This window comes from Salvelinus sp. IW2-2015, linkage group LG19, assembly GCF_002910315.2.
Source record: "Salvelinus sp. IW2-2015 linkage group LG19, ASM291031v2, whole genome shotgun sequence".
Taxonomy (NCBI): Eukaryota; Metazoa; Chordata; class Actinopteri; order Salmoniformes; family Salmonidae; genus Salvelinus; species Salvelinus sp. IW2-2015.
The window spans coordinates 17,246,286-17,258,481 of record NC_036859.1 but is presented as its reverse complement, the minus strand read 5'-3'; the positions used below and the strand labels follow the sequence as shown (position 1 = coordinate 17,258,481).

At 43.5% G+C, this 12,196-nt stretch overlaps 2 protein-coding genes across 3 annotated transcripts in view; both read left to right on the top strand.

The window, feature by feature from the left end:
* The window catches only part of LOC111979728 (tetratricopeptide repeat protein 39C), a 26,667-nt gene extending 22,249 nt beyond the window's left edge, over positions 1-4,418 (top strand). For both annotated transcript variants that reach the window (XM_024010415.2, XM_024010414.2), the window contains 4 exons: positions 869-966; positions 1,089-1,193; positions 1,300-1,338; positions 1,548-4,418. In XM_024010415.2, coding sequence (XP_023866183.1) covers positions 869-966; positions 1,089-1,193; positions 1,300-1,338; positions 1,548-1,640 — 335 coding nt within the window. In that variant the 3' untranslated portion in view covers positions 1,641-4,418. The remainder of the gene's footprint in view (positions 1-868; positions 967-1,088; positions 1,194-1,299; positions 1,339-1,547) is intronic.
* Positions 4,419-4,488: 70 nt separating this feature from the next.
* Positions 4,489-10,792, top strand: LOC111978989 (uncharacterized). The gene is made up of 5 exons (XM_024009249.2): positions 4,489-6,781; positions 6,896-6,958; positions 7,079-9,397; positions 9,860-10,459; positions 10,659-10,792. Exons 1-5 carry the CDS (start codon positions 6,634-6,636, stop codon positions 10,691-10,693), a joined length of 3,165 nt encoding a protein of 1,054 aa, XP_023865017.1. The 5' UTR covers positions 4,489-6,633; the 3' UTR covers positions 10,694-10,792.
* Positions 10,793-12,196: the final 1,404 nt, after the last annotated feature.

The window sequence follows — 12,196 nt, the reverse complement described above, 5'->3', positions numbered from 1 at the left end:
AGCCATTAGGACCTGATGGAGGGCAATAGTGCTGAGCACTAGGCCATTAGGACCTGATGGAGGGAAATAGAGTGCTGAGCACTAGGCCTTAGGACCTGATGGAGGGAATAGAGTGCTGAGCACTAGGCCCTTAGGACCTGATGGAGGGATAATAGAGTGCTGAGCACTAGGCATTAGGACCTGATGGAGGGACAATAGAGTGCTGAGCACTAGGCCATTAGGACCTGATGGAGGGAATAGAGTGCTGAGCACTAGGCCATTAGGACTGATGGAGGGACAATGAGTGCTGAGCACTAGGCCTTTAGGACCTGATGGAGGACAATAGTGCTGAGCACTAGGACTGATGGAGGGACAATAGTGCTGAGCACTAGGCCTTAGGACCTGATGGAGGGACAATAGTGCTGAGCCTAGGCCCTTAGGACCTGATGGAGGGACAATAGAGTGCTGAGCACTAGGCCATTAGGACCTGATGGAGGGACAATAGAGTGCTGAGCACTAGGCCATTAGCGACCTGACGACCGTAAGCAAGTTGGGTACTACAAACGCATCAGCGCCATTCATGTACAGATCACATTCGGAGGCGATTACCGCGACTCAATGGTCCCGTGGAATTTGACTTAATACGGTCTCCGCAATAGCCATGCACATGATCCAACTCCCAGTCCCAACCACCACGGTTGCTGCACATTCAATTATAGCCTATTCTCTTTTGGCTATGCAGGACATCACACACAACACTTCCAGTATCTGCTACAATTTCAGTCAGCGTGGTTATTGAGCTTTCGCTGAGTAGTTGTGGTGGTGCCATGAAAGTGAATTCCTGTGAATCTGGAAGGAAATTCAGTGGGTTGTTTCTGTCTTCTCTCAGTTCTGCAGGAACTAGATGACATCTCATGTGCCGGCCTGAAAAACTTGCTCCTTGGTGACATACACAGATGTCTCGGCAACATGAACGACTCCATTCAGGTTCTGTCTCACCATATTTATATGTATTGAAAACAAAGTACTCATAGTATTTACCTACAAATATTAATGTAGTCAGAATAGTGAATGTTTACTACTCTTTATTATGTCATTGAACATTGCAGTGCTTCCATCTGGCTGCCAGAGATGAGATGGGCTATCAAAACAACTCCTATGTGCAGCCCTACTCCCTCTACGAGTTAGGCTGTGTCTTACTGGACAGCCCTGAGGTGAGCTGTGTATATGGTGTATCGCGCAACGTGTCAACCCCGAGGAGAGAAAGTGTATGTTGCTTAACGCGGTAGTTAATTGAGATTGTGGTTCTTCTCTTCTCAGTCTGAAGCGAAGGGCAGAGCTCTGATGCTCCAGGCCAAGGTACAGTAGGACTTCACTTCTACACTATGGGCCAAGAGTGTATCCTCGTTTTTGGAAACGTGTAGCTTTCAGCTGCAGTATTTGGAATGATCAATCAAGTCCGACAGTCATCCATAATATGCATTTTATATTATTTGATATTTCCTTACCAATATGTGCACTTGTGAATATTTCTATGTGATGTAGTAATGTCTTGTGTGTTTGTACAGGAGGACTATGCTGGCTATGACTTTGAGAACAGGCTCCATGTGCGCATTCATTCAGCTCTGGCTTCCATGAGAGAGGAGGTGACCCCACCCTGACCGCACCCTTTCTCGACCATACATCCACCCTAGCTTGTGTTGGGGGTAGAAGGAGCTGGAAATGGCTCCCTTTATCTCCACAGCACTGTGATGGTTCACTGCAATGTGTTTTTCAGTTGACTTGTGTTTTTTTTTTTTATATATAATGAATGTGCCATCAAGTTTGCAATGTATAGTTTACAGTAAGAGTTTTCTGGAGCGATAATGCAGGAATAGTTAAGACTACTGGAGTGTATTAGTGTGTTTTAAACCAGATCAAATATGTACAGTAGTTGCTGCTGGGAGGCGAATGCAACTTTTTACCAGGAAAAAGTGTATTTTTMGGGGGAAATCTATCAATGTCAGTGCTATCTAAATGGTACAATCACATCTTTATTCTTTCCCATGTGATGGGAAAGGGTTCCGATGCAGAACTGGGTATGCCATTGGGTAAGCCACACTCCATTATAAATTAAGCAGTGCCTAGGTTGCTGCCAGATTATGACCTGAATGTCCAATGTCCTGTTGCTGTTACAATAGTAGACCATCTGAATGCACAAATCCTGTGCTAATACTCATCACGTGGCCGTGTGGCACTGTAAATTGGGGAGATTTTTTTTGTTTAAAAAAAAGTTTAATTCCTGCAATTCTACACATTTTGCCATGGGTTGCAGAGAACATTCTGCAGTTTTAAAGGCCCAGTGCAGTCAACATTTTTATTTTCCTTTGTTTTATATATATTTCTACACTAGGAGGTTGGAATAATGTTGACTGCAATGTCTCTTCACAATCCTCAAGTCCAGAACAGACTATGGGAGGTGCACAGTACTACATGGGGCCATGGCTACATGGAACTCTATTCCACATCAGGTAACTGATGCACGCAGTAAGATCCGATTTAAAAATAAAAAAACAGATAAAAATACACCGTATGGAACAGCGGGGACTGTGAAGACACACACACAGGCACAGACACACATACACATGATAAGGCATGCACTCTACACACCTACAGATGGATTTTGTATTAGATGTGATAGTAGAGTAGTAGCCTGAGGGAACACACTTAATGTGTTAAAAGTTTTATTAAATGTAATATTTTAAATTGTATATAAAAGCCTTAATGTTTTTGGACCCCAGCAAGGCAGCAGCTAATGGGGATCCTTAATACAAATACAAATAATACTGTGAACATGATGATAATACCCTTTTAGTGTAAGAGCAGTTTGAGTTTTTGGCCTTCCATGGTGACCTCACCGTGCGGTAAATTAGTTAATAGACCAATAAGAAAGGGTTCCAAATCTGCCAATAACATCACATTGTCAGATTTCCCCTCCCCACTCAGACCACTCCCAGACAGTACTAATGAAATTCTTTCTTGGGAAATTGCTCTTTGTTAAGAAMAAATTTTTGTTTCTTTTTGGCCATTTTAATTTAAAACAATCACAGTAAGGTACTTATTTGTTACCCAGAAATGATTTGATATTGAGATTAAAAATGGCTGAAATGGATATTTTTAAAGCAAGTTGTCTGAAATTCTACACATTTTGCCATGGGGTGGCGAGAACTTTGCAGTTGTATAAAAAAAAATCTGTTTTACAGCTAATTTCGTGCAATTCTACTGATTTTTGTAGTGACTTATGCCATGTTAATATAATATCTGAGTGAGAATGACTAACAAAATCATTGTGTGCCCCCTGGAGGTCAGGGCCCCTGGGCATGTGCCCTGTGTGCCTGGTTGCTATTCGGACAAGTTTAGATAGTTGGCTAGACTAACAAGCAATAATTGAGTGACTGTAAGTGACTTACATAATAAGAACAATTGCTGATGCACAAAAGAAATGTCAAAATTGGACCTGGTGTATTCTATTATTCTTACTCTCAATAGTAAGTTGAGACCCTGACTGGGTTCTTTAAAAAAATATATACAGTGCCTTCATAAAGTATTGACACCCCTTGAACATATTTTGTTGTTATATAGCCTGAATTCAAAATGAATWAAAAAAAAAATCTCYTCTATTTGATTGAAAATGAAATATAGAAATATATKATTTCCACAAGTATTTACACCCCTTAGTCAATACATGTTAGAATCACCTTTGGCAGTGATTACAGCTGTGAGTCTTTCTGGGTAAATCTCCAAGAGCTTTGGACACCTGGATTGTACAATATTTGCACATTATTCCTTTAAAAAAAAATCWAGCTCTAACAAGTTGGTTGTTGATCATTGCTAGACAGGCATTTTCAAGTCTTCCCATAGATTGTCAAGCAGATTTAAGTCTAAACTGCAACTAGGCCACTCAGAAACATACATGTTTAGGAATATTTTTTWAATTCTGTACAGGCCTTATTTTCACTCTGTCTTTTAGGTTAGTATTGTGGAGTAAGTACAATGTTGTTGATCCATCCTCAGTTTTCTCTTATCACAGCCATTGAACTCTGTAACAGGTTTAATATCACCATTGGCCTCATGGTGAAATCCCTAAGCGGTTTTATTCCTCTCCAGCAACTGAGTTAGGAAGGACACCTGCATCTATGTAGTTACTGGGTATATTGATACACTATCCAAAGTGTAATTAATAACTTCACAATGCTCAAAGGGATATTCAATGTCTTATTTTATTTTTTTACCCATGTACCAATAGGTCCACTTCTTAGCGAGACATTGGAAAACCTCCCTGGACTTTGGTTAAATCTGTGTTTGAAATGCACTGCTCAGCTGAGGGWCCTTACAGATAATTGTATGTGTGGTGTACAGAAATTAGGTAGTCATTAAAAAAATCATGTTAAACACTATTATTGCACAGAGTCCATGCAACTTATTATGTGACTTGTTAACCAAATTGTTAATCCTGACCTTATTCTGGCTTCCCATAACAGATTGAATACTTATTGACTCAAGGCAGTTCAGGTTTTCATTTCTAAAAACATAATTCCACTTTGACATTATGGGGCATTGTGTGTAGGTCAGTGACACAAAATCTAAGTTTAATAATTTTTAAATTCAGGCTGTAACACAAGGAAATGTGGAAAATCGGTGTGAACTTTCTGAAGGCGCTATTTATTTTTTMGGGATCTGGGGCCCCCTGGCTGCCGGGTGCCCTAAGTGACTGCTTATGTCTCTTATGCCTGGAAGCGGTCCTGTTGATGGTCATTGGCTGATTTCCTCAAACTAAAATATGTTACAACATTGTTACTAGTTTTTAATCAGTGTATTGATATTTAAAGGGAAACATATGAATAGGTTTGTATCAGTGTAAATACGTAACTACTTTAATTCAATATTACTAGCTAAATTACATTTTCCTTTTGGCACTCACTTGTGGGTACAACATGCACACTGTAGGTCTACTCTGCTGTATTTTTATTAGCTGAAAACTGGTTTTCCTGTGTTGAATAGGTGTTTCCTTGTATATGTATATTTTATTTCCTTGATGTGTTTAAGATGCATGTGCTGTATTTAGCCTTGTGATTTATTTATGATTTTTTTGGAAAGTGACAATGSACATCAATTAGTTTTCATCTGTAGACTACTTTAGTCCCTGGGCAGATATATACAAACATTTAGCTTCACAAACATTTCACATTAAAAAAAAAGACAGGTATAGTAGCTATTAAAAAATATCAACTAGTAAGACCATTACTCTGTTCCAGCTGGCTGATAGGCATTAGATTGCTACTGTTTGGCATAACACAGATCATTTCTGACCAATTGTCTCAATCGATGGTAGAAGATTTGAAATAGATTTAATGGAACAAAAATGTATTTAATTTAATAACAAGCACTTTTTAAATTCAAARGAACCCCCTGCAACTAGACATGGACGTTTAGAAGACATTGGTTGTCTTCCAAGTCGTGAATTGAGAAGTATTGCCAAGTTAATTCTTCGTGATCGATGTCCCTTCCACTGGACGGTTGAGCTAACGTGGGCTAATGCAATTAGCATGAGGTTGTAACTAACAAGAACATTTCCCAGGACATAGACACATCTGATATTGGCAGAAAGCTTAAATTCTTGTTAATCTAACTGCACTGTCCAATTTACAGTAGCCATTACAGTGAAATTATACCATGCTATTGTTTGAGGAGAGTGCACAATTTTGAACATAAAGTTAATAAAAACAAATTAGACATATTTGGGCAGCCCTGATACAACATTTTGAACAGAAATGCAGTGGTTCATTGGATCAGTCTAAAACTTTGCACATACACTGCTGCCATCTAGTGGACAAAATCTAAATTGCACCTGGGCTGGAATAACACATGGCCTTTCTCTTGCATTCCAAAGATGATGGTACAAAAAAAATACAAAAGAACGGTTGTTCTTTTTCTTTGTATTATCTTCTACCAGATCTATTGTTATATTCTCCTACATTCCTTTCATATTTCCTTTCAAATGGTACCAAGAATAAGCATATTCTTGCTTCAGGTCCTGAGCCACAGGCAGTTAGATTTGGGTATGTAATTTTAGGCGAAAATTGACAAAAAGGGGAGGATCCTTATTAAATTTGGTCGAAAATTCTCTGTGCTATGCCAAACAGTAAGCTACTTGTAACAACGAATGGAGCATCACATTAGCCCGTTACAGTTTGTTAGTTAGCCTACAGATGCTTTACAGTTAAAAGTTAAATACACCTTTGTCGCACTAAGCCAATAGTGATGGGAATTTCCGTTATATTATTTGATGTAGAAATACCGGCATGATAAACTGTCAGATGAGCTATCTGATAGTTGGATCAAATGCTACATAGTAGCAGGCCAACTGTACGTGTGCGTGACAACATTATGTCGCAGCAACAATACACCCGCCATTATGACGCAATTATTGAGTGATAATGTTATCGCTAGTAGCCTTCATCATTACTGCTCTCAGCGCATTGGACAATTATTGTCCATCAATAATTCATTGGACGAGCGCGTTCATTACATTTAGTCAGTAAATAAATATTTGAACGACTTTACTCTTGTGATTTGGAATTTCGTGCATCTACTCTTGTGTTCATAAGCAGCAAGATGCCTTATCCACATAGAGTGGTGAATATTCCCACGGGATTCAAGGACTTGCTTGAGGGAGTGAGCAAGGCTGTGGTGAAGTATCAACCGGAGAGTATTCCCGCCTTCGCAGCGGTCTTCTTCAATGCGCTTCTTATCTTCAGAGACGGTAGGCTATGCTGTGCCTGAATCACCTGTAGTAGACTACACTAGACTGATGCATGTTAATAGTTCTAGACACCTTTTGTTTATTGAACTAATCACYTTGCATTGTGTTTCACAGAGAAGCCAGGCATGCCTATCCATGAGCTTATGAAAGAATTCAGGGCTACAAAAGGCTCTCATTGTAAGTTACTTAATTTTTTTCATCATCTGTTTGTTTAACAAAACAGGCCAATCAATTCTAATCCTATCTGTTGTTGTTTTCATATTGTAAATCATAATGTGCACTTTTGCTTGTTTGCAGTCTACAGGAAGCAGAATAAAGCTGTAAAACCACAAGTACAGCCGCATGTCACTGTCCAAGGTCCTGAAAGGTCCCCCCATCCCAAGCCAATCCCGGAGTGGGAGGCAGGCCCGTTGCTAATGGAAGCTAGATGTGAGGATGTCAGGGAGCCTTTCTCCTTCATCTCTAGTGACCAGCCCTGCAGCAGCCCAGACATCCAGGCTATGGATGCAGTGGCAGGAGCTTCTACTGATGGTGGCCAGAACGAGTGTGGCCTGAAGGTCTCTGCCACCACCATCACATTGTCCCCAGGGCCCATCCCAGCAGACATTGCCCAGGGCCTGGCCCTGTACCGGCGCAAGATTGACCTAGAGTCGTCCCCCCGGGACTCTCCTCCACTCGGGGCTTCCGCCAACAACTCCTGTGCGCGTGTCCGTTCGGCCCTCTTCGAGCGGGTCTCCTTCAGCGAGATCAGCAAGGAGTTGGATGCGGTGCTGATCCGGACTGGCGTGCTCCCATCAGAGTCCCTGATCATCGTGCAGACAGAGCATGTACCCGAGATGATTGTGTTCCAGGCTCATCCCCTATTGGCTGAGAACGCAGCAGTGGCTCCGCCTCCGTGTGACGTCCCTGTCAGGTCTAAGTGCAGCTGTGCCTCGATGTTGGGCGCCCTCAAAGACGTGGTGGCACCATTGGAGGTGGCCGGTACATCTCAGCCTAGCTATCCCATCTTAGCATCCGTCTGTGAGATAGCAGCTCCCGTGGTGGAGAGACCAACTGCCATGGTCGCTGAGCCTGAGGAGTCTCCAGTCCTTGGAGACAAGGTTGTACCCCTTGAGGTCCACTCTGCACCAGTCGAACCCCAGGAGATGACACCCTCAAGGCCCTCCATCCCAGTTGGAACACTGGAGCTCCCTGTTTCAGCCCCTGCTGTGTCTGACTCCCCTGCTCTGTCTGACTCCCCTGCTCTGTCTGACTCCCCTGCTCTGTCTGACTCCCCTGCTCTGTCTGACTCCCCTGCTCTGTCTGACTCCCCTGCTATGGCTGTCCAAGAGGTGCAGATTAGTGTGACTGATCGACATCTCTCAGTCATCCTACATTCCCTCTCTGGTGCAACTTCACCATCCGAGACAGCAGAGGATGTGATGCTGGTTCCTATGGTAGTGTCCCCTCCTGAATCAGTCAAAAAGGCGGCGAGAGAGTCCTCTGATCTTCTGTGTCCTCTTCCTGTAGCAACATTGGAGACTGAGTCTGTTAGTGTGATTTGTCCCCCTCCTTCTCCAGTGACTGTGGAGATCCAACCTTCCATTCTGGCTTCTCCCCTTACTGCTGCAACCGTGGAAACAGAATCCTCCAATCGGATTTGTCCTTCTGTGGTCAGCGTGGAGACTGAATTGGCCAATATGCGATCTTCTGCTGCAGAGACAGTGGAGGCCGACTCTTCTGTTGTGACCTGTCCCCATACTGCAGTGACCGATGACTTTGTGGCCTCTGTTTCTGTGTGCCTCCCTGTTGTGGCACTAGAAGAGACCGGTGTCCCCAGTGTGCAGCTCCCAGCTCCCGCGCTTGCCTTGACAGAGGAAACTCAGTGCCAGTCTGCTTCACCATGCCTACCCACCCTCACGGCCGCAGGAGAGTCCAGAACCCCCTTCTTGGTCTACCTCCCACTGCCTGCTCCAGAGCTGGCTAAGACCCCTGGTCTGTTGTGCCAACTGGGCCTGGGACCAGAGGAAGCCAAGAGCTTCCCTTTCCTGTGTCTCCCTATTTCTGACATCCCCAGGACCCCAAGTCTTGTGACTGCCAGCCTGGCTCCAGCTCAAACTGCGGCTGTTGCTCCTGCTGCTGCTCCGGATTTCCCAAGGACCAACCTCCCTGGAGTGACAGATATCCCCAGGACCCTGAGTTATGTGGCGGCTGGAGCTCAGGAGCTACCACGGCTCCAGAGCTATGCGGCTAACACCGCTGAAGTCCAGGAGCCACCGAGGACCCCCAGCTTTCTGGCTAACACCCCTGGAGTTCAGGAAATACCACACAACCCCAGCTATCTGAAAAACTCAGCTGTCTTCCAAGATATGTGTTTTATGTGCCCCTCCGTTACCGCCTCCAATCTGTCCAGGAACAATAGCTTTGTGCACTCTCCGGCTGCCATGGCTCCACAGCAGCTGATTAGGGGCCCGTGTATGATGTCTCTGTACCCCCAGGGAGGGCCTGTGATGGGCCACTGTACCCACTCCCCAGGACAGTGTTCTGCATCTCTGCAGCAGCAGGCTGGCATGGCTCCGCTCAACCACGGACAGCAGACCAACACCAACTTCATGCCCATTTGTTCTCAAGGGCCAAGTAAGATATTTACACGTATTCATTTAATGTTCAAACCTTTGCACTGAAGTCAATAGATTTTAGATTTTGTTGTAAAATTAGCTGTACATTTGTTGGTTCATAGCTGTACACTTAGAAAAGGAATCCGCATTAGGGGATACTGTCTGCCGCGGCACCTTGTTATTGTTGTGGTTTCGTGGACGGTGATCTGCGTCGAGCAGTGCAAAATAAAATAATTGCATTACATATTCTGCTGTTCTATTGCGCTTACAATGATGTCTGAGGGGAAAAAACTGTTTGTTGTTTGCAGTAACTTCTTTGTTGTTGTAATATCCCAAAAGGACGCGGCAGTTTCACCATTAAGGATTCCAGCTTAATTCATCTATAGGTTTTACCTTTACATTACAGACATAATACACTGGGGTTTTTGTGAGACTGCCATCATGCCTTATAATGTATTCTTCTCCCTCTCTATCTCCTCAGGCCTGTGTAGCTGCCTCAGCAGGACCGGTAGCCACTGGCGCCTCTGCCACCTGACGCGACCCGAGTCCCAGGGCAGGGTGGGCGGCATGATCTGCCCCTACCAGAACTCCCAGACCATGATGCACTGCAACAGCCTGGATCACATGGCCAACATCCCCATGTACCAGGACTGTGGCCACTACTCTAGCAGCTGCCACCTGCTGCCACCGTGCTCCCAGTCGTCCCACAGCAGCCTGCACACCCACCACGTGGCCGAGCCCCATTGCTCTGCTCACAACCTGGGCACCTCCTACGTCCAGCCCCAGACCTGCTCCTCCGACCCCCTCTTCCACTTCCCCCAGCAGTACCACCTGTTGGCCACCCCCTCCCAGGAGAGGCAGCAGGCCCTGTGCCCTCTCCAGTGCCCACTGCTGCAGCAGCGCCACAGCTCCCTGCTCTTTTGTGGGCACCAGGGGGAGCTGAGCAGGCGGGGCTCCTCCAGCTGTGTCCCTGCCACCAACCAGAGACAGAACCAGGGAGGAATGGAGCAGAAGAACAACATCCCCAGCTGCGTATCGCTTCATAACAAAAGATTAGACACAAGCTCAAACAACAATCAAGGTAGCTAAACATGTTGCCACTATGAAATGTATGGTTGTGTTTTAGATTTCACTTGGACTTTCTGGATGAATGTCAGGGCTAGRATCCATGCCTACCATGTGGTTATTATTAAAAGTTGAACATATGGCATTAAGTGGTTGAAGAAGCTATGTGTTTTCATGTTATAGATGAAACTATGCTCTTTTTTTTCTTGTCACAGGCTGCGTCATGAACTGCAATCCCCAGGGCAACTAATCCTGTCTTCACATGAGAAGGACCTTATTTTTGCAGTTGCCAATGTCTCTTTTGCATTCTTTTAAACTGATAATGAGGAATAAATATACTTACATTGCATGAATTTCGATAGTGTACAAACCCTCAATCAATCACTACAAAAACATACAACTTAAGGTAATTGCAGCTATATAAAGGCAGTAGATGGAGGGTAAACTTCCACATTGATACAAAAGTTTGACAAAGATTCGGTATTGGGCTGTTGTTTAAAGCTAGAATCCTTAGTTGCTACATCAATTTTTGGACTATAACTTATAAATCCCTCTTGAGCTTAGTTCAACTGTCATACCCCATCAGAAACCAAAATATAAGCTTGTTTTACTCCAATGTTTGTAAACAATGTAAACAAACACTTTATACCCTCCAAACATGGTTCAAACTATAATTTTGATATCACTGATGGTCAGTCCTTACGTCTATGGCTCTGTCTATGAATTTGAGAGAGGCATGGAGAAATGTAACCACTCTCTCAGCTTTTTACCAAAACAGTGGCGAGGTGTCACTTTGTTCTATTTTTAAACTAAGGATTCTAGCTTTAGGACCACTCTGTTTCTATGAAATGCGAACAATGTTATCCAATCTATGAATAGAACCATTGCAACACTCACAAAATGAGTCATAATGTCACATCCATGTTGCATAGTAACAGATACCAAGTGTGAGTTTAAAAAAAAAAAGAAGAAGAAAATCACCATCAACCTTTAAATCTGGCTTAGATAGTCTGGACTGACTTGGACTGAGCCTAAGGCCATTTCATCCTTTGAACATCTGCTCAGTTACTTGTCAGAACTCAAAATGACCTGGAATATWTTTTTTTTAAATTTTAAAGCTAAATTTGCCTGCAGGTAATGTTAGCTATTATACATGTTGTTTTCCTGCTATTGAAGCTCATCACAACATTATTTTACCATCTAATGAGAAGTTAGAGCAACTACACCATATTATTTAAAAAGTACAACAATACAGTAGGTAGAAAGTGATAGATTGTTACTTTTGGCTATGTTGTGGTAGATGAGCTAAACAATGGAATTCCACCACATGACCCATGCCTGTTGATTGCCACCAACATCAAATCAAAGTTCATTTGTCACGTGCGCCCGAATACAACAGGTGTAGAACTTCCAGTGAAATGCTTACTTACAGGCTCTAACCAATAGTGCAAAAAAGGTGTTAGGTGAACAATAGGTCAGTAAAGAAATAAAACAACAGTAAAAAGACAGGCTATATACAGTAGCGAGGCTATAAAAGTAGCGAGGCTACATACAGACAGTTAGTCAGGCTGATTGAGGTAGTATGTACATGTAGATAGGGTTAAAGTGACTATGCATATATGATGAACAGAGAGTAGCAGTAGTGTAAAAGGGAGTGGTGGGTGGCGGGACACAATGCAGATAGTCCGGGTAGCTATTTGATTACCTGTTCATGGGGTCTTCTGGCTTGGGGGTAAAAACTGTTGAGAAGCCT